At 40.9% G+C, this 22,811-nt stretch overlaps 3 protein-coding genes across 3 annotated transcripts in view; all 3 read right to left on the bottom strand.

Annotated features, from left to right (window-relative positions):
• col6a3 (collagen, type VI, alpha 3) overlaps positions 1–22,409 on the bottom strand; it is a 108,488-nt gene extending 86,079 nt beyond the window's left edge. Inside the window, exons 1-7 of the mRNA XM_070914180.1 lie at positions 22,294–22,409; positions 14,398–14,512; positions 11,007–11,603; positions 8,848–9,441; positions 8,062–8,066; positions 7,047–7,656; positions 6,365–6,943 (exon numbers count right to left, since the gene is read on the bottom strand). Of these exons, the coding sequence (XP_070770281.1) occupies positions 6,365–6,943; positions 7,047–7,656; positions 8,062–8,066; positions 8,848–9,441; positions 11,007–11,603; positions 14,398–14,482 (2,470 nt within the window). The 5' untranslated portion in view covers positions 14,483–14,512; positions 22,294–22,409. The remainder of the gene's footprint in view (positions 1–6,364; positions 6,944–7,046; positions 7,657–8,061; positions 8,067–8,847; positions 9,442–11,006; positions 11,604–14,397; positions 14,513–22,293) is intronic.
• Positions 1,672–3,071, bottom strand: LOC139292559 (collagen alpha-3(VI) chain-like). Its single transcript, XM_070914920.1, has 2 exons — positions 2,576–3,071; positions 1,672–2,276 (listed from the first exon to the last, which is right to left on the bottom strand). Exons 1-2 carry the CDS (start codon positions 3,069–3,071, stop codon positions 1,672–1,674), a joined length of 1,101 nt encoding a protein of 366 aa, XP_070771021.1.
• Positions 4,515–5,138, bottom strand: LOC139292558 (collagen alpha-3(VI) chain-like). The gene has a single exon (XM_070914919.1). It carries the CDS (start codon positions 5,136–5,138, stop codon positions 4,515–4,517), a length of 624 nt encoding a protein of 207 aa, XP_070771020.1.
• Positions 22,410–22,811: the final 402 nt, after the last annotated feature.

Below are 22,811 nucleotides of genomic sequence, written 5' to 3'. Positions count from 1 at the left end.
ACAGAGAATCTGCTCCTGACATCATCAGAGCCATCAATGAGAAAGACAATATCTCTATTCATACTGGAGGTTGAACCTAGAAAAGTCCACAATCATGTAAATTGTGTTAGTTAACAATTCAACAGAAATCTGTTTACTGTTGATGTAACTGAAATATGTGCAGTTTACAGGGTGTCAGTAAAGTAAAATGAATTAATTAATATTTATATTTATTTATAATTAATGTTTTCACTCACCTACACCTGGGCCGACAGTGACCTTGTGAGATGCAATGACTGAGAGCAACTGTTCTCTCACAAGAGGAAAGTCAGAATTCTCCTTGATAAAATACTTTGCTCGAGGACTGTGTGCTAATTGCTCCATCTCCGACGTATCTGCATTATTCACTCCAACACTGAAAAGGACAATTCCAGCATTTTTTAGTCCTTCCACTGGACTTAAAACATCATCTTCTGACTTTCTCCCACTTAAGAGAATCAATATCTGTGGGACTCCCTGCTGGGCTCTGCTTCCAGATGAAGCAGTGAACACATTGCTCTTCACATACTCAAGGGCTACACCAGTGTTCACGGTGAACCCTCCTTTCAGTTTGACATTGCTCAAATGACTCAAGACATCATCTTTCAGTGAGTATGTGTTCAGGAGAAAAGCAGTAGAGGGCTCTGTGCTGTACTGAATTAAAGCAACTTGTGCTTTGCTTGGCCCAATTTCTATTTGCTTGACAAAATCTCTGACAAAATCCAACGTTTGTCTTTCACTTGATCGCATATCATCAGATCCATCAAGGAGAAAAACAATATCAGCACTCTGGAGTTCTAATTCTGCAATTGTGGAAGTGTCTGAAATGGATACAAACAAACATTTCACAAAACGAACATCACAGTAACATTTTAAATTTTCCTGTGGTATATAATCATACAACGTTTCTGTCCATGTTTGTTTTCTTCTTACCAATAACAGTTGGAAATTCAGTTATTTCATGTGCACCCCTCAATGCGGCTTCCACAGATGGATGTATGCTTTGCAGATTGTTAAAATCTGTGACATGAAAATAATGTGCTGGAGTGAAAGAGATGGTTTGCATTTCCAACGTATCAGCGTTCTTTGTTCCAACACTAAAAGTCTTTATTCCATTTTCTTTGAGTGACTGTGCTGGTCCTCTGACATCATCCCCAGATCTCCCACCGCTAAATACATACAGATATTGAGGGACTGATTCTGCACGTCTGCCTCCAACTGAAGCAGCAAAGACATTGTCTCTGACAAACTCAAGTGCTTTGCCAATGTTGAGGGGTCTTCCCAGCTTATGGCTCATTGTTCCAATGGAATTGAGCACATCGGTCTTGGATGAATAGGAGTTCAAGTAGAAATTGACTCTGGCATCACGGCTGTATTGAACAACAGCCACTTGGTCTCTGTTCTCACCAAGATTTAAACTTTCAACAATTTTTTCAACAAAGCCTCGTATCTCTTCAAAGCCGTTTCGTGAGTCATATGATCCATCAATAAGAAATACTATATCATGTTTCTTAGAATCTGCAACAAAGACAAAAGATGTACAAACAATGACTAATTTTCTGTAAGTAATAGATTGGAAGCTACAGTGCCAGTCCTCTACAATTCAGTCATGGGCCTAAATAGAGGTCATCTTGTAGTTTAAAGGTAAAAACATTACATCTTACCAAAATCCGTTGTGGGGGCAGTTTGTGTTACATGGTGGGAAGCCTCTCTTAACAATGAAAACACATCCTGCTTAGCAGTAGAAAGCTCCCCATAATCAGTAATAGAGAGCGCATAGTTGGGTTCATGAGATATTGTCTGTAGCTCTAGGGTGTCAGCGTCAGTTGTTCCAACAGCAATTAAAATAACACCAATCTCTTTGAGCATTGTGACTGGGGTTCTTATGTCATCTCCAGATCTTCCACCACTCAGTAGTATGAGTATCTGTGGAACTCCCTCAAGGAGTCTACTTCCTGAATCAGAAGTAAATACATGGTCCCTCACATACTGGAGAGCCGCTCCAATGTTGTGAGGATAACCTCCTTTGTGACTTAGGCCTCTTACTGCATCAAGAACATCATCCTCTGTTGAGTAACGTGTCAAGTTAAAATTAATCTCTGCCGTGTTGCTGTACTGGACCACAGCCACGCGATCTTTGTTTGCATCAATGTTGAGGTCCACCACTATTCGCTGCACAAAGTCTTTAATATCTGGGAATCTTCGCTGAGAATCATTAGAACCATCAAGCAAAAAAACAACATCTCTCCTGTTGGGATCTGTAATCACACAGGCATTTAAACAAATTGGTGAAAAACAAAATGATGAAATTTCTGATTCATGCAAATGTTCAATAACCCCATGTGCACAACTTGCTCTGCTATTTTAATGGACCATTTTCCATATCCGTGATCAGATGGCCAGCGGATACAATGGCCACAAAACATAACTAATCTGTTGCTGTCCATCATTCATCCTCAGTTGGAATGAATGACTAGAGGTCTACGTCAATTTGACAATGTGTGAAGTTGTGCACGTGGCGTACAACATGAAGTCATTATGGTCATTACAGGCTTACCATTTGATACTGGTTTGATAGCAGGGGTTTCACCCTTCTTGATGGCTGAAAATATTTGTTGTTCAATGCCTGGCAGATCACTTGAGTCTGCTACAACGAAAGCACGACTGGCTTCCTGTGAAATAGACTGAATCTCAAGGGTATCCGCATTCTTTGTTCCCACCACAAATACCATCACACCAATTCCTTTCAAGTTTTCTAAGGCATTTCTGACATCATCACTGGACCGTCCGGCAGTGAAGAGAACCAAAATCTGAGGAACACCCTGTTGGTACCTACTTCCAGAAGAGGCTGTAAAAACATTATCCTTGATGTACTGGAGTGCTGCACCAGTATTACGGGGTCTGCCTCCCTTATGCCTCAGAAATCGTACTTTGCCAGCAACATTCTGCTGTGTTGTATATGTGGTCAGATAAAATTCAACAGACGGTTCTCTGCTGTACTGCACCACTGAAACACGATCTTTGTTCTCATCCACATTGAGTTTCTCCACCATTCTCTCAACAAAGCCAAGCATTGCCTTAAAGTCATTTTGCATCTCATCCGAGGAATCCAGCAAAAACACAATATCGTGAATGGATTCGGTTTGATCTGCAGAAACTTGACAAATGTGATGATATTCAGTTAGAGTTATACATGAAGTGATCCAGTAATGAAATAAAGATTGACCACGATAGTCAGATAGATAGATAGATAGATAGATAGATACTCTTACCTAGACCATTCTGTGGTTTTAGTCTTGGCTGCTGTCGAGGCACCCTTTTCACAAATGACACAAGTTGTTGATGGATGCTCTCAATATCATCAAACCGAAGCACGGAAAAAGCATAAGAAGGGTTATATGCAATCATTTGGTGCTCGAGTATGTCTGCATTTCTTGTACCGACACAGAATGGAACAACTTTGTCCTGTTTTAGAGCTGCAGCAGCACTTGCAACATCATCTTGTGATCTTCCCCCACTCAACAGAATCAGTATCTGAGGGACACCTTCTTGATGGCGACTCCCAGAGGATTCAGCAAAAGCACTAGTCCTCACATAGTCAAGAGCTGCCCCAGTGTTGAGGGGTCTGCCTCCTCTATGGCTCAACTGCTGGACAGCAGCAAGAACATCTTGTTTTTCTGTGTAGGTGTTCAAATTGAAATGTGTCTGTGGATCTCTGCTATACTGGACCACAGACACACGGTCTTTGTTCTCACCAACACTGAGTGTTTCTATCACTCTTTGGACAAAACCTTTCATTGCTGGGAAGCCACTCCATGTGTCATCTGACCCATCCAACAGAAACACAATGTCTCTTTGAGAGGACTCTAATTCAACTAGAAAATAAAAGGAAAACCTTGTTTGAGAATCAGACATATAATACATAAGCTATAAATATATTATAAAAAATTAATATAATATCATTACACATTAGGTGGTTGGTAAAGCCATAGGAGCAAGTAATTGAAATTCAAACTAATTATTGCAATAAACAAGGTGTTAGATGCCAGAACATTTAAGAAAACTGGTAGATGAAGAAATTATAGAGAAACTTGGAAATAACTACAAGAGAAGGAGCATATTCCTCTTTAACGAATGGAGAATGAAGATGGAGAAAGCTGAAAAGACTTCAATATTGTAATAACTCTACATATTCGGTCAATGATGTGATTATCATTGGCTCAAGGAAGAGCTTAAGAATAGCAAGAAAGGATATTTGATGATGTGGGGCTGTCAAGAGAAGACTCTCCAGGGTACAAGAAGAAAAAGAATGAGAGCCAAAAAAGAAACAGCATAACCAGCCAGTTGCCTCTCACCAGTGGAGACATGTTTGAGAAAAATGAAACTGATCGACTGACATTCTTCAGAAGATGATGCAGTTTCATTGCAATTCAAACTATGAAAGACCAAATGTACTAAAACATAAGCGGCGAGTGAGTTTGATTCTCAACTACAAATCAGTGACACTTCTTACCTACAACAGTGGGAGGCTCAATTTGTATTTCCGCCTGGACAAATGCAGCTATCTCGGGCTGAATGGACAAAAGCTCACCAAAGACAGGAAGGTTGAAAATAAATCTGGAGGAGAAGGCAATTTTTTGAAGGTCCTCCTGTTTAGTGTTTTTCATTCCAATGGCGAAAGACAGAACACCGATTTGTTTTAGGTCCAACGCAGCTCCTGAAACATCATCATTGGATTTGCCACCAGTCAGTAAAAATAGAATCTGAGGGACTCCCTCCAGGCGTCTACTCCCAGATGAAGCTGTGAAAACATGGTCTCGCACAAACTGTAGAGCAGCTCCAGTGTTCCGAGGTCTTCCTCCTTTATGACGAAGACTTCTTACAGCATAGATGATAGCCTTTTTGGATCTGTGAGTTTTTAAGTTGAAGTAAACTGTGGTGTCGTCACTATACTGTACAACAGCCACTCGAACCTTATCATCTTTGTCAATGTCCAGCTCTTCTGTCATTCTTCTTATGAACTCTCGAATAGCTGGTAGTCCATTTCTGGAGTCATCCGATCCATCAAGGAGAAACACTATGTCCCTCTTATTGCTCCCTGTGTCAAGAAGGTGATACATGGATAGATAGAAAGAGAATTCACGAACTGCACGTTCAAGACTTTTCGATACTCATGCATATTTATCAGCATGAGCAAGTTAGAGGCTCAGATGAATACACTGAGCACGGAAAGAGAGATGAGAACCTCTGAAAGTGTTATTTCAAGCAGAATTGCTAAAGAACCATCTTTTTATCAAAAAGATGTATGAAATTATTTGTCGACTTCTTCATCTTCAAAGTAACATTGAAGTGGAAAATTGGAAAGAGGTATAAGAAAGGGCTACATTCTTGAAAGCCTAAGAAATACAGAACAGATTTTCTAGTGAGGGAAATCACAAATGTTATGCAACAGAAATGTGCCAACACAATTCATAATCAGTAATAATCTTATCATCAATCATTAGACTCTAGGCATTTCTGTTATATATTCCTAAGACAGAGAGAGTACTTTAGAGAGTAAAACCCTTATTATTATTGTTATTAAGACAAATAATGTATGTTGTGGATGTATGTGGAATTCTTACCTACTAAATCAGAGATTCCAGTCATGGTTTCCTCAGTGTCTTTGTTTATGTTCAGTGTAGCAACAAGTTGTGATTGGATTGAAGGCAACTTGGAGAAATCAGTGACCTTGTATGTGAAGCCAGGTTTAAAGGCAATCATCTCCAACTCTGAAAGATTGGCATCTCCCACTCCAACCCCCACTGCCATAATTTCATGCTCTTTAAGAGCAAAAGCTGGGCTTCTCACATCATCAGTGGATGGTTTAGTACTTAGAAAAATTAAAATCTGGGGCACTCCTTCAAGTCTTCTACTGCCCATGGAGGATGTGAAGACACTGTGCCTCACAAACTGAAGAGCTCCCCCAATATCAAGGCGTCTCCCACCCATGTGCCTTAAATTATCTATGGCATTTATAGTGTCATTCTTTGCCTTCTGAGAATTCAGATAAAAGTTGACCTCAGGGTTATCAGCAAACTGAACCACAGACACTCTGTCTTGGCTCTCACTGACAGAGAGGCTCTCCACTACACTCTTAACGAAGAGTTTTATCTCTGGGAATCCATTTCTTGTGTTATCAGAGCCATCCAGTAGGAACACAATATCTCTTTTTACAGCAGTGCTTTGTACTAAGACACAACAAATAAGATTCAGTTATTCTGATAAAGCACCAAAGACATCAGTTGAAGTGCTGTTTGTCTTACAGCAATTTTAACACGCCGAAAAGAAAAGAGACTTAGCTTACCTTGCTGTAGAACGACAGTCAGCTCTTCAGCTGGAAGGCTCACGTAGTTATTGAGCCTTTGTGGTATGGTGCTGAGCTCGCTGAATTCCTTCACATTGAAGGCAAAGGAAGGGTTGTGTGAAATGGCCTCAATCTGCTTTGGGTCTGCATCCTTGACTCCAACACCAAACGGTACGACTCCCCCTGTCTTCAGTGCACCAGCAGATTCCTGCACATTATCCCTGGACCTGCCTCCAGTCAAAACAATCAGAAACTGAGGGACACTTCGTGCAGCCCGGCTACCATGCCTTTCAGACAAGATGGTGTCCTTCATGAATTTTAGAGCAGATCCTGTGTTTAGACTGCGTCCACCGGTCGGTGACATTGCGTTTACAGCTCTTATCACTTCATCTTTTGTTTGATAAGTGTTAAGGTAGAAATTTGGAGTTGGCCTCTCGCTGTGTTGAACCACTGAAATTCGTACCTTGTCTGTCCCAATGTCAAGAGGTTCAATTACTTTAATGATAAAATCCCGGATGTAGGCAAAATCTGCTCGAACATTTTCTGTGCCATCAATGAGGAAGGCAACATCCCTTTCACCTGAGGGAAAACAAAAAAAACAAAAATAATTGTTACCTGGGAAACTTCTATGTACATCACATTTATTTCATTAATAGAAATAGAGAAATACAAAACTCACCACTTTCTTCAGTGAATGTCACATCTGTATCGCCAACCACTGTTATCAACTTTGGCATGATTAGTTCAGCCATAGCTGGTAAATTAGAGAAGGTTCTTTCATGGTAAGCCAAGTCTGGAACAAAGGCAACTGTTTTCAGAAGGGCGTCATCCGCTTGCCCAGAACTGACTGTGAAGGTCAAAACACCACCCAGAGCCAGTTTATCGGCTATGCTTTTAACCTCATCCTGGGCTGGACCACCTGTGATCAGAACCAACACCTGCTGGACTCCCTGTCTCCTGCGGGACCCAGTTGATCGCTGGAACATGCTGGCAAGGGCATAATTCATGGCAGCTCCTGTATTCAAAACTGAGCCTCCAGTCAGCCTGAGTTGAGAGACTGCATTCACAACATCTTGCCTGCTGGTGTAGGTGTTCAGATAAAATTCAATTTTTGGGCGGTCAGCAAACTGCAGGAGACCAATCTGGACCCTGTCAGGACGCACATCCAGCTGGTTGACCACATTGATAATGAAGTCTCTCACATAGGGTAAGTTAGTGCTGCCAATGTAGTTGGAACCGTCCACAAGGAAAACAATGTCTCTGACCACTTTTTGAGTATGCACTGTGGTTATCTCCACCCCTAAGGAAAAGCACAAAAACAGAATAAAGAATATATCCACTGAGTAATACCATGTACTTATACTTTCAGGCTCTAGAGGATGTAGCACTGTTAGCGACACATTAAAAGGTCAAATGAAGCAGTAGTTCCCAATGCTTTTCTTTAGGGATCCCTATTTTACTATTGTATATTGGCTATTGTATTGTACACATTTAGCACCACCCACAACCCAAAAAGTTTAGTCAATTTAGCTACAACAGTATTAAAATTATCCTGACGCAGGTACCGTTTAGTTTGCTGTGTAGACCAAATCTAACATGTATATTCATGTCAATAAAAAGATACATAATACATACTGTATATCTGTTGTAGCTAATTAGTGCTAGCTTAGCTGCGTTATAAAATGGGTCATAATTACAATGACTGCTTGAGGACTTCGTTACTTGAAAATAGTATTTGGGCATTTGGACTGTCCTTGATTTTTCAAGACCTTTTTTTTCAAGCCTATTTTCCTGATTTCCAGCTTGCAGTAAAGTCCTTACAGATGGGTGACAAATTAAAAAAAACATGAGGTATCTTAGTATAGTGTTGGTCCAGCACGAGCCAGCAGAGCAATTTCAGTGTGCTTTGGTATATGCCATTTTTAAATTGCCAGTATGTGTGTGAAACTGTGACCGTTTCACAACGTTAACCACGTGTTAGAAAGCCTTCAGTTAAGTTTAGGAAAAGACAATGGTTAGGATTAAAAAAATAAATAAAAATAGACAATTAGTAGTTACCCTAACCCCTTAACCCTAACCCTTCAAACTCACAGAACTGTTACGTCCTCTGGACTCCCCTGATTGTATTTCATGTCTCATGTTTCATGGGATACTATTCTTCCAAAAGACATGTCTTACAACAAAAGTCTTTTGGTGGTTTGATGATAGTGGCGGAAAGCGCTTTCTAATAAGTTGGTCCAAAAGTTCCCATACGTGTTCATTCAAGTTCTGCTGAGCAAATTCAAGATCTGCTCAGCATTTTTATACGTCACAGAGCATGTAGGATTTTAATAGCCTAATTTTATAATACTTGTTTCCACTTATTTATTCAAGGTTTTCCATTAATTTGTCACTCATCTCCACATTTCCATTTATTCAAAGTCCAGTTAATTCATTAATTGCACTTGAAATGTATTGAATGTGTGTAGAAGACAAACCATTACCTGGTTCAGTGGGTACTTCAGTCACCACCACCCCAGCTAGAGTTGAGAGAGCATCAACAATTGCCCTTGGGTTACGAGCCAGCGCGCGGAAGTCCCTCAGCATGAACACGACGCTGTCAGCAAAGGCAATCTGTTTCAGCTCCCGCTCATCAGCAGCCCTGGAGCCTGCAGCTAGAGTCAATACGCCCATTCGCTGAAGGGCTTTAGCAGGTTCTTCCACACTGTCACTGGACTTTTTACTGGTCATCAACAGTAAAAGCTGGGGTACCCCCTGTTGAATACGACTGCCCTTCTCAGGTCGCAGCATATTCTCCCGGACAAAGTCCAAGGCTGCTCCAATGTTGACTGCCTGTCCAGGTCTTGGTTTGATACTGCCCAAAGAAGCAGTTACTGCTTCCCTGGTTCCATGGGAGTTGAGATCTATCTCAAGTCGAGGGTTATTGCTGAACTGGGCCACACCCACTTGAACTTCATCTGGACCAATTGGCATGACGCTCACAAACTGCCTGATGAATTCGCGCACGGAGTTGATGACCTGCGAACCCATTGTACTGTCGACTAAGAAAATGACGTCTCGTTTTCCGACTGCCAAAACTGAAAAGAAAAAAGAATAACATTAATATGAGAATAAAAGCTGATTTTAAGAAATGCTACAATAATACATATGTAAAGGCTAACAAAGCCAACAAAGGACATTCTATCATTAGATTTATATTTTACATTTATATAAGATTATTTGGGATATGTGTTAACTAATAAACTAGACTAGAAAAAACACCTTCTAAATGTTGTTTCTTAAAGATGTATTCTCATAAGGTATGAATTCCAATTTGCAAATCCTAGAGCATTTTTTAATTAAAGTTTTGACAGCTGCATATGGTACCCTAGACGGTATCAATTACGCTTAGATTTTGAATAGAAATGCTCAATAACATTAATGATTAATCAAAAAACATTTAATAAAAATACATGACGGAACAGAGACTAGTGTCACTGGACTACTTCTTGGTTATTCATAGAGTTTATAAAATCATTTAATATAGGTATGTACTTATTTGTTCTCAGCACTGCAATGATTGTTGGAATTTTCTCTTTCATAAAGTTTGACAACAAAAAACTGTATTCGAAAGTAAACGGCACACATTTTGAATTCACGAAAAATGATTTACTTGAATGCACAAAATACTGCAAAAATATACCAACAAAATACTGTATCAAGGAATGTTCTTGGGCATATACGACATGGGCACAGCCTATTCTGCATCTCTATGCAGAATTTCAGATCATTGCTTTGGGTCTGGAGTCTGTATACTAAGTCACTCCCAGTCTCCCCATAAAAAAAGCTGTGGGCAGCATGTGCCATCACCCAAGCTCATACCAGCCTGTTCTCTACCTGTCCGCATGAAAATGGTGGAGAACCGGAATTAACAAGTGCCTGATTTAAACTGCAACAGAATGTGTTTCTCTGGTTCTGTTTGATGTGTAAGTACTGTTGGGCGAGTATTTGACAATGTGTTCGCCATGACAACTTGTTAAAATATGCTAAAATGAGTACATGTATAGTACAAGTATAAGCTTGCCGCTGTGAGTTTGTTTTGAAGTCAACCATTTGCCATATAGCCATTAAAAATAACTTAATGCAGCTTCAATTAGTGCTGTGAAAAAGTGCTATATGGATTAGTTGAGAGATGTTCCCTTTCCATATACATATACAAATTTGTGATACTATTTTTCATTGTTTGCACTTGCTGAGATGATGTCCCACTACTGTTGAATATATGTTGTATAATAAACCAGGTTCTGAAAGGCATGGTAAGGTAGTCTCTTTCAATGTCATTTTCATAGTAGAAAATCTGTTCACCATTAGGCTGTTTACCTTTACAATGGACTTGTGGAACTTTATGGATCCATACATTTAACAGCTTAATCAGCTGAGTCTAATTACACTCACAAGGGTTAGTACTTTTCACTTTTACTGTGTTATTGCCTGTTAAAAGCCCTTATTACGATTGAGAATAAAGATATTTTAAATTTAATACAAGCATATCTTACCTTGCACACTATATTACATTTATCGTGAGCTCTCTAGGGCTTTTAATTTTTTAAATCCCCTTCCACAACCACAATGCCCCGCCAACATTTACAGAGAAGTTACATACCTTCTGTGAACTCATTCTGAACTATAATGGTGCGTTGGACCACCCCGTTAATGTATGGGAGCAGCTGGTCACCCATGCTCTCCACTGCTCTGAAATCAGGGGCTGACAGGACAAAACTTTTATCTGTAGCAACTGCTTCCAGATCTGCAGAGGCAGTATCAGCAATCCCCACACCAAATGTGATAACGCTGGCCCTCTTTAGGGCCCGGTCACCGGCACCAGTATCATCAGTGGATGGCCCAGCACTGATGACCACCAACATCTGGGGCACACCCTCGTCTGCCCTGCCCCCAGCTGTTTGGCTCAAAAGGCTCTCGGCCACTTCCTCCAAGGCAGCCCCCAGGTTAGATTCGTCACCCCCTGAGTAGGCGAGGCCCTTCACAGCTTCCAGGACTGATGATTTGCTGTCATAGCTATTCAGATAGAATTTTATCTCTGGGTTGGCGTTGTACAGGGCCAAGGCCACCCGAACAGTGTCCCTGCCCACATCAAGGCGCTCAATGATTCTCAAAACCAAATCACGCACATAGGGGAAGTTCGCTGCTCCAACGTTCTGTGATCCATCAATTAAGAGCACTAGGTCAGCTGAATCTTGTGCTTTAAGGGGAGAGAGAGAAAAAACAAAACAAAATGGAACTTGTGAAAGCGTTAACATAGTGAGACAGAGACAAAGGATCCGTTCAAGGAACTCGTGCTAGCATATCATTGCATGTGTCTAGTGACATTCAAAGTGAACAAATCAATAACAACGTTGCAAAACACATCATACTGCATGTAGGCTGAACCAAGGAGATTTCCTAAAGTGATATAATTAGTCAGGATTGTTGTTAACTGTAGTGTGATTCTTCCCTATCATCGAATGGTTATTTGGATTGGATATGGATTAAAGTAACATAAGAGAGACTGATGAAGTACAGTAGGGTTGTCAGTACGAATACCAAACACTGACATGAGAATTATTTAGATAATGCTCCACGTCTTGTATGGCCAAATTTAACAGCTTAATGAGGCCAAAAATATATATATTTAAACTCTAGAAAAACTAATGTTTTCCCACAAAAAAATAGGAAAATTAGACATAATTTTGATTGTAACAGAGAGAGACTTGTGATAAATAGTCAAAAATGTTAAATGTGACATTGTTTGAGCCTGATGGAAAAATTTGGAAAGTATTTAAATTATTATAGTTGTTTGTAATGTTTAATAATAATTATCATGTCTAACTATACCAATTAATAAATACTATATTCATAATGATTATTGTTATTATAAAATCGATCTTGGGAAGAAAAAAGTATCCACAGTTGTTCAGGGGATATTCAGGATTGTCATCATAGTGTGAAAACAAAATAATTTGTTTTGTCATTAAACTTTTAGTTTATAAGTTCCTTATAACTTTGTGTGATATGTCCCTTGTATAAGCTCCACTGAGTTCAGCCATCCCATGCAGACTCTTGTTACGGACCTCAGATAAAGTGACCAGTCATGATCCTGTGGCCCATCCTTGGTGCCTACAAGTTTGCAGTACTTGAGAACGTATTACATGTGATTCCATGTAAAATGAGTACAAACTTAACTTAACTTGACGTAGCTTATTGTAACATACTGCACGTCATTCATGGACATCTACATATAAAAGCAAGTACTTGCTACTGCAGGTCAAGGATGAGTCCAATCAGGTTCATCACTGTTTCAAATACAGAATATTGCACATATTTCACACAGATAGACATTGTGACTGATAAAGACAAACATACATAGTGCAAGACACGTAAGCAGTGGTGCATTGTTAGCTATTGTTAAAGGGTAAGGCATCCCCAAGTCCATGTTCTTTTCCAATGCTTTTCTGGAGGAATGTCAGTCTGAGGCGTCACTATATGGATGTTTTTTTTTATTGCTGTCTGTATATATGTCCTCTCACCTACAGCTGTGTCTAATACAAACAGATATCATCTGAAAATGGTGTCTTAAATTATGACTGAGGTTATTGGTGTATGCCAACACAGTTCTTAAATCACAAGAATCTGTGCCATTTTAAGAAACACCCTAATCTAAGTTGCTGTAGGGGTGTCAATCACATGCAGATCTTGTTGTGATTTTTAAAGCATTAGGGACATATTAAACGTGGTAAACGTGGACAAAACAAGTGATGTTAATTTTGCAGGTGGATAGTGAAAGGTTATTATGGTTAAAAAATACTTGACCATGTTAATAATAAAATCCAGTCAAGACCACATATGCAGCAGCTTCTTCCCGCACATGTAGACACATTAGTATGGTAGTGACACTGGTCCCATTTCATTACCTGTCCCTCCTCCAGCCACAGGGGCCTCGTTTGCCACAGGACCCACCCCTGACTGGGTCACTGCTCCGCAAAGGCCAACTACTAAATCTTGGATTATATCTCGCAAGATCAGGAAAGAGTCTACATTGAAAACATGACTGTCATGGGGCTGGCTAGCCATCTCCCTGAGCTCCGAGTCCACTGCATCCTGAACTCCAACTGCAAACACCTCCACGCCTGCCAGCCGCAGCACCTGAGCTGGCTTGGCCACATCATCCTGGGAGCGCCCGTCTGTTAGCACCACCACCACCTGGGCCACTCCTTCAACAGCGCGGCTGCCCGAAGCAGTGGTCAAGTGTGTACGAATCAGGAAATCCAGGCCCAGGCCAGTCCGGGTGCCACCACCACGGTAAATCATAGCCTTGATGTGTGCCAGGACTCCCTGTGTTGTTGGGTAGGTGTTGAGCTGGAACTCAGTTTCAGGCCTGGTATTGTACTGCACAAGGGCAAATTTAAACATGCCCCCTCCAGTCTGGTGCAGTGCTTGGGTCAAGCTGTACAGAAATTGTCTGACATGCTCAAAGTTCTCCTCTCCCATACTCCAGGATGTATCCACTAGAAAGTATATATCAGCTGCCAACCCTTGTGTACAATCTTCGAAAGAGAGCGTTTGGAGGACAGAAGTGAAGACCAGTGAAAAGATGCTTGGTGCTTGGCTCCAAACACTAATGCTGTTGCACAATACAACTCAAATGTTTAGGAAATTCTAAGTTTGACAGCATCGTTCTACTTTGTTGATCAAAAGCATCTGACTGGGCTTGGTGCTCTTACACTCCTGAGGCCTCTGTTCTATTTTCTGTCCCATACTGATATATGCAGTTTGAATTCAGATTTTAAAACATTAAAAACCAAAATTTAATTAAAGAAAAATAACATTAATTGGAAGAAATAGCCATTTTACCGATAATAAAAAACTGTGTAATTACTTTCTCTACATTCATGTGTTTTGTTTGTTTTGTTTGGATGTTATAAGCACTTTTATAAATCTCACTTTTCTTTGCAATGTATGAACAGATGTGTAGGTTGTATGAATTTAGCACAACTTACCTTCCTGAGCATCAAGATTCGGGAGGAGTCCTGCGAACAGGACGCCCAGGAGGGCACATAGCGGTAACAACCTATGCCTCTTCATCTTCTATTGCCAAAACAGCAAAGGGGACACCTGTGAAACCAGAATCAAATATGGTATGAATATGAACCAGAAAGCACATAGCAGCCCAATCCTAATACCACAAGGCCTGTCCTATTCTTCAGACTTCAAATGAGCAAATGTAAATTGAAATAAAATGTTATATTATTCTTACTGAGAGTATATACAGTTTTGCATAAACATGCTGCAGTACAAGTACTTGGCCAGCTTTAAGGTTTTTAATATACTTTGACGTACAGCTTGTATTTCTTTTTGGTGAACAAGTTTGACTTGTAGGGCTATCCTATTTTTGCTGCTCTGCTTCTCTAAATATAATGCACAGCATTGCATAAGCTTGTTTCATTGGCCAAGAGTGCATCATTTAATCTTTGACACGAGAAAAAACATGCCTGCTGTCAGCCCTTCTTTGCAGTGTGTGCAAGAATATGAGATATGCTACTGCTACTGCTGAAGTGTCACCATGTCCCATGTTGCTGGGATGAGCATTTTTTCATTTTTCACGTAACATCTGCCCGAGCCTTAAAACAGACATGGCATCTGTCATTAAAGGCTCCTACGTTGCTGGTGTATCAGTAGCAGACCTGAAGCACGAAGTGGTAATGATTAAAACCACCTGTTAAAACTACCAGCCAAGGTGCTTTAGTAACTAACTCTGCTTGGCAAGGAGTGAATTTTCCGACTCACAAAATAACGTGTTCTTTAGAGGGGTGTTGGACTGGAAAGTCCAGTTTTATAGCAGGGGTGTGTGTTTTCTATTTAGTCAGATTTCCCCCATTGTGATGGTAAGTAATGTCACAGGAAATGAAAGGAAGGTCACACGTGGCTCTCTACTGACCTTATAAATGTAGCTCATGGAGAAAGTGCGCATGCATGTACAGTAAGTGTGTAAGGTTGAGAGGAGAAAGAGAGAAAAAACTGTTTTTTGCACTTGTTTATTTGGCGTATAGTACCGGAAAAACATTAAATCTAACCTTAACTCAAATATGATCAAATACTGTAAGTAAGCTCTGTTATATAACCCCCCCCCCCCACACACACACACACACACACACACACACACACATATACACAATTGTTCTGTTGTCACAGCCAGAGCAGAGTTACACCTAGATTTCCTCATTATGAAATCCATTCTCATAAAGACAGATATACTGTACAGATACAAACACACACACACACATTTGTACTTTTATACTTGTGAGGACTCTCTTTGACACTATCCATTCCCTGGCCTATATCCCTAAACTTCATCTTCACAGCTACATGGCAAACCCATTTGAGAAGTGAGGATAGCCTTCACATTCCTCACTGTCTTGATCTAAAACTCACAATCGTCCTCACAAAGGTAGACTGCCAACAGCACACATAACCTATTAGATTTCAGACCACCCTGAGGAGATAATATGGGTCCAGGAAGACACAGAGCGGGAAAACAAGATTAATTACATTTTAATGCAATGAAGCAAACTTAAAACTGCAAAAAAACAGATGCCACCCAAATGAACTTCCAGCTGTGACCTGGCAGACTCACCACTCTGCATTTAGGAGCATATAAAGAAAAAAAAGGGATCTTGAAAAATAAAATGGCCTGACATGCCACACATGGCCAATGACGCCGTAACCATTAGACTAATGACGGGGGAGTGAAGGTCGACAGCTCTTAAATTCCCAGAGGAGTCTCTTTAACAGGCCCTGTGCCTGCTGGCAGACACGCAATAAAAGCTCAGCACTAAGTGCAGCTCTAATGTGCGCTGTAAGAGAAGGGGGATTTGGGTGGTTAGAGATTTACTGCATATCTGCTTTATTGGGAATAAAAGAGGATCACTTTTTTCTAGCATGTACAAGAAGTCTGCATATTCCAGTGCCAAAAAGTGTGTACAAAGATGTGTTTTCTTTATTCATTGTGCATGTATGATGATGGAAGAGGGTGTCATGGCTGCTGAGACACAACTGTGATAGGACTGAAAATGACTCATGCCCTCTAGTGGAAAACACAGGTTTAACACTAGAATAAAGTAGCACATAAAATGTGTGTACTGTTCAACTGTCTTTTGTCGTGAATCATGAGGCTTGTGTAATGTGGAGAAGATGCCAATGTCTGAAGATTTGATTTCTGCAAAATGGTATGAATGCAAGAACATTTTGTGCAAAATTCTGTCCCTCCGACTTTGTGCCTTTTCTGATTAACCCCAACAATTATTTTCACCTAAAACAACACACTCCAGCACACATTGAAAAGAATGAGCCGCCCAGTAAAACCACAGCCCGATATGTTGCAGTTGGGGGTCCAGCGTCTTGCTCAAGATCACCTCCATACTCAGATTTGTCCTGCGGCTCCAGAGCAATCTGAACTTTAGGTTACTTCAGCCTGAACTTTAAGCTACTTCCACCAACTGCTAATTGGGCTTATCAGTGCAGCAATTTAAAACGAAAACTAAGAGACAGGAAATTCTGATGATCAATAGAGATAAAACACAGGCTGCACAGGTCTTAGACTGAAACCCAAAATAGATCATGCAAAAGTGATTTTTGCTTACTCTGCATTGTGCCTGGTTGTAAATCTTGGCCAACAACATATACCAGTATTATTAACTCTCAGTTGTGGAAAATGTCACCGTCTACAGTGGATTCTGGACCCTCTGATCTTACCAAATGTGCACTTCAGTCCTATTCAAATGAAATAATTTTTTGCTGTGGAGTAAAAGGGACCCTTTCACAAGGACAGGAAAGCTAGGCTTGAATCAAAGCCAGCCACAATACACAGCAATAATGAATTATAAACACATGGCTGTCGTATTTAATGCAACACTGCAGGCGTTGAGTTTGTTGGAGTCGCCGTGTTTATACTTGCTGTGTCCAGTGTTTATGCAGACCACACTTTGCACATGAGAATGAGGGAAAAACTGTAACAGTGCATATATACTCACTTTTAAGACAGGCCCATCAGTGTGTATCATCAAAACACACTGACCAAACAAAACTTAACAAACAACTTCAGGAACGTTGGCTGTTTAGTTGAAGACTGAGGAAAGTTACTGAACTGAAAATATTAGGAGGCAGCTGCACAAAATATGAGTGCCAGTTGTTCCTAAAGTATACAGCAGACACTGTTAACTGGGTGGGGTCATTCTACAGTGCACAAGATCATGATGACTGTACATAAGAATTTTCTGTGATCATTTTTTTCTTTATAAAACAAACAAGTCAAGACAGGTACAAATTCAAGTGAGAAATGTATGTCCCAATGCCGTCACTGTGCAGATATAGAACCTAAATCACCAAGTTCCTTTATTTCAAGGAAATCCAAGCCCTCTTGGACACTGCAACAGATGTTTGTGTTCTCCGCTCATGCTCATGTGATTTCAGGTCACTCAAAAGCCACTTGCAGAGTTTGCCAGGCCTGGCCAATGTGTCAACACTATGGCTTCCCCTCACCGCCACAGAGGAAAACATAGTAGCACAGTGGAGTCCTGTTTTCTCGGACACGAGCAGACAAAGCAATGGTAGCGTGGGGAATCGCTTTACAGAGAAAATCAAGAAGGAAATTAAAAACATGCTGTCTCAAAGTGACTAACTTAAAGCTGCATTCATCTTTACACATTCTAGGGAAAAAAGGACAATACAAAAGGTAACTTGTTCTTAATTTCCTAACCTATGAATTTGATTATTACACAGTCAGCCCGAGTCTCCATCTGCACCAACCAAGTTTCTGGCAATGTGTCAGTTACACTCTCACTCACGGCATGCGGCGTATACTTCAGCCACATCCAAGATACAGGTCACAGCTTCAAAAGTGCCGTCCCTATTTGTTTGGAGAAGAATGAGACAATGACGGTGACGAGTAGTGCAGTCTTTGTGCTGCTTTCAGCTCATTCCATATTAGTGTCACAAGGTAAGATGCATGATATCAGCATTGCATTGCAGTCTATTAGAGTGTCGTTTTTTGCTACCGCCACAAGGAGCCGCCAAAGCCTGACATGTTTAAATCTTACACATAGGCGCTTTAAAAAGCTACAGTTATGCATGGGCCATCCATCATGATGCATGCCTGAGCCTGTCAGCATAGCAGAGGCAGCTAAATATGTATAGCATCATGATAGTATAATAATAACAAAGAGGAGTATAAGATCTGTTACTGTGTTTGTGTTTTTCTCTCCTTATGAGGTCCACTTGTGTGTCTGTGTGTGTGTGCTGAGTCATCACGTCATCTGTATGTGTAATCCAGTCACCACCGGTCGTAGCAGTGAGCAGTTTATGTTATACAGTGAGCAGAACATATTTCTCTGTACACTTTATATAACAGTTTATCTTGCTCAGTGGCATTATTTATAGTTAACAGTGCATTCACAGAGCAAGATAGACGCTGCAACGTGCCCATGAGCACTCTGAAGCTCGTCTGCAGCTGGACCTCACACACTCATTTATAGCAAAGACCACACACACACAAACATGCACATACATAAAGACACACACACACACAAGCTTACAGAGCAGTGTAGCACAACATTCAATCAGCCTCAATGACAGATATCAGTATTATTGATTGCATGTTACATCAACTGCACCAAGCGGACCTCCGAGGTTAGGAAGAGGAGGCAAAAGGTGCTAAAAAGGTCCTTGTGCACTAAGGGTTTGTGGCGATTGGTACATTTTCTCACTGGTTTGAGTACTTTCAGAATATTTATCTGTATTTAGAGGTTAAGATAGAGAGGCTTGGCTTCACACTTCACACAGGAGATTTGAATACATCAGAAAATGACTACAGAAACATGGCCAGCCATATTCTACCAGCCTAAAAAATTTATTTTCAACTGCTGACTACAAAATTCAACATCTCTACGGGGCGTTTCAGCATCTTTCAGCTAATTATTTGCTAACTGTTTGCTAACAAGTTTGTCATATCATAATATGATAATATGTCAGTTTACTAGCTTGTTTCTTCTGTTCCCAAGTGGCCAAATAAATCTGGTTTAACCTGAGCCTAGATTGTATAAGTCAAATACAGACCATGCCTGTACACACTGAACAAACTGAAGAAACACATTCTCCATGAATTGAATGCACTCTGTAACTATTCTGCATTAGTGTTTATGTTCAAAGGCAACACTCAGTGCTCATACGAACGTTTTGCCAATACTGATATTATGTATATATGTATGTATATTCTGCGAGATACTTTGAAAAACCCCACCCAAAAAGTTGCATGTGAGCCCAACTGGTGGCGGTCCTGCCACACTGGCACGGCAGCATTTCTTTTGGCAGTTAAATCCTCAGCAATCATTGAAGTTGATGTTACATTTGATCCCTTCCACTTGCAGATAATTGAGTCATTAATTATGAATAGTGTTGCAAGTCAAGCTCACACACACACACACATACATGTATAGAGGAAATAACTGTAATATGATAATATGCATCGAAAAAGAAACCTTAATGTACAAACCACACATTATGCTCTGGGACTTCATGGGTAATGGTGTCAAATTGGCTCAACTTTATCTGCTCCCCTGAAACCTTGTATATATCCATTAAAATGTCAACAGCAGCTATTGATGCCAATATGCCTAAATCAATTCTAAAGACCAGACATCTCTTTGGAAACTGTTGACACATTTGACACCAAATCAGATCAGTAAAACAAGTGGAGTCACGAGGGGTGTGATTTCAGCTTCTGAGTGTGAGACAACTCCACACTGCCACTCACTGGCACCATGCGAGGAAATATCATGTGTTCATACAGAAAGTCTGACTTTGCCTTAGTTAGCCTCCACATGTATGAATCAATCACGAGGCTGTGTGGACCAGGACAATAACGCCCCCCCTCCCCTTCAGCTGGAAGGACGTGACGTGACATATGTGGCACAGATGAGAGGTGGATCACTGATAAAGTTAAAAAAAGGGAGGTGGGGGCAGTTGCACACAGCTGGTGTGTATTAGTCCGTCTGACACCTAGCAGATGTGTGTTCAAGTGTCATGGCCAACCTAAGCCTTCAGGCTGGCTGAGTTCAAGCATTAAACGTGACACCCAGTTAGTAAGGTGAGTTCGTTCCTAACACCTATTGTTCTCCTGATATTCCTGTGATCTTAATCAATCAAACAATCAGCACCTCAAAATGACCAGAAAGAAGTTAGAAGAGAACATTGGAGCAGTGGTTCCCTGAGACCTCTCTGAAAAAATGTTCCAACCTTCCAGACATCTGTGCTGCATCATGGAAAAAAAGACAAAAAGCTGGAGAGAGTGAAGTAGTCATAAAACATACTAATGCTGATTTATACTACACATCTAAAAAAAAAAAAAAAAGAGGCTTTGTTAAGAATCCTCCTGATGCAGCTCTGCCAATAACTACTAATTTAGATACCAGCTTCCAAGGGGAGCTAAAGCATTGTCGTAACTGGTAGTAAATTATGTGAAAATACTTCAAACACATAAAACCAAAATGTGGAGCGCACACCAAGTTTCCTCTCGCTTTTGAACAGCGACCAAGCTCTTCCTCTCTGTATCATGGCAACGGGGTACATGCAAACATAAGACTACGTGGAAGTAGCAGCTTATGAGACATATTTATGACATATTTGCAATGTCATGTCACCATGTTGTGACTTGTATAAGTATAATTATAATAATAAAGTATAATAAGTATAAAATAACTTCATCAAATCCCACACGCTCACTTGGACAGTCCTGTAGGAGAAGTGGAAGATTAATGGTTCACACCTGGTCCTCTAAACCCTGCAGCCCACTACCACCACCACCACCACCACCCACCCACCCACCCACCCCACCTCTTTTGTCCAATGAACCAAACCCCTTCTGGTTCTCCTGGTCCATCTGGCTAGTAGAGTGGAAAACACTTTCTTCACACTTTTCCACTCCTGCACTCGTTTCAGGGAGGGTGTGGTTTTGGGACTACTGCTGCAGTGGAAACATCTACCCATCCAGCTACTCTTCTTTAGAGCTCACATGAGGGTGTGGAGACAGATTCCCCATTTAGATTGAATTGAATGGCCAAAAGATAAAATTCCAGAATACTAATGCACATGAATAAGCTATTGAAATGACATTTCTTATTTCTTGACATAAGATACGGCATATTCAGCGGGTTGTGACAGGAGACTTCAAATAACCGGTTGTATTACGTGATGCATTCATTACACAAAAACTGCATTCTACCATAGAAGTACAACACAAAACTTGAATTGAGATTACTCCGTGCAAAGAAACTCCTCACAGGTTCACAGCTCGAACACTGATCTGAGATCACAGCTTGAGACTTTAGATGTAGCATCTCGGGGACTTACGCTTTTTTCTCTCACCACAATTATTTGACACCTCTGCAGTGAATTCAACTTTACACAAACAAACAGTGTCAGGAAGAAGGGTAGCATTTCAAGACTTTTGAAGAGAAAAAGAGAGCATACACGCCCCTCTACACTCACATGCATGGTACATAACATTGCTGAGGTCTCTTTCTTCACCCTAACTGCGGTTCACCTCTTGCCCTTGCAGCACTCTCACCACTAAAGTATAGGTTTCAGTCATGCTGCTAAACGCATGCTGTCTGATATTTATGAGCTATAAGCCAAAAACTCTGTGCAGCCCTATGATTATGACACTCATCATAGCTTACATGTTGTGACTATGCCACGGTCAATGCACTATTTATAATCAACATACAGTGCAATCAAGGTCAGTGCTTAAAAAAGTAAAGATTGAGAAAAGAAGCAAGCATGCATTTGTAAAAAGCTTTCTGCAAGATGAATCACCTTGAGAACATAGCAGATTTGAAACTTACCCTGAGCTGAAGTAGCTGTACTCCACTCTATTTGCTTTTGAAGAAAAAATGAATATCAGTTATGTGAAATGACTGTAAGCTGGACCTTTGGTCATTATCCTCCTGGTAAATCCCCCTTGCTGGCTTTTCCAGCACCTCCCAAAGGAAGGCCGCTGCGCAAGGCAGTGATACGGTCACTGATAAGAGATGGGCAGAGAGAGGGGTCCTGAGTGAAGGGAGGAAATGGCTGAGACAGAAGGGGACAGACACCCTCACGGTCTCAAACCAGAGGAGCTGTGGTGCTGAGTTCAAGGCTGGGATGGGACAAACTTCCAAACTCCTGGAGTTCTGCCACCTCTCTCTTCCTCCTCCCACTCTCTCTGAAGAAAGGGAAAAAAAAGAAAAAGAGGAGGGAGAGAAGAGGAAAGGGTGAGCGGGGGGGGGGGGGGGGGTAAATGAAAACCAGACACATAGCCCTGTTTGGTCTGGATGTGAGCAGTGGGGAGGATGATGTCACAAATCTGGAGCAGGATTTTCTC

This window comes from Enoplosus armatus, chromosome 11 (assembly GCF_043641665.1).
Source record: "Enoplosus armatus isolate fEnoArm2 chromosome 11, fEnoArm2.hap1, whole genome shotgun sequence".
NCBI lineage: Eukaryota > Metazoa > Chordata > Actinopteri > Centrarchiformes > Enoplosidae > Enoplosus > Enoplosus armatus.
The sequence above is the reverse complement of the archived record's forward strand: the minus strand, read 5'-3'. Positions and strand labels throughout refer to the sequence as shown.

Excerpts from the sequence above, each read along its gene's own strand:
- LOC139292559 (XM_070914920.1), bottom strand. The coding sequence starts at position 3,071 with ATGGTGGAGAAACTCAATGTGGATGAGAACAAAGATCGTGTTTCAGTG. Across the intron at positions 2,277-2,575 it reads TATCAAACCAGTATCAAATG|ATCCCAACAGGAGAGATGTT; the intron begins GTAAGCCTGTAA and ends GTGTGATTACAG.
- LOC139292558 (XM_070914919.1), bottom strand. The coding sequence starts at position 5,138 with ATGTATCACCTTCTTGACACAGGGAGCAATAAGAGGGACATAGTGTTT.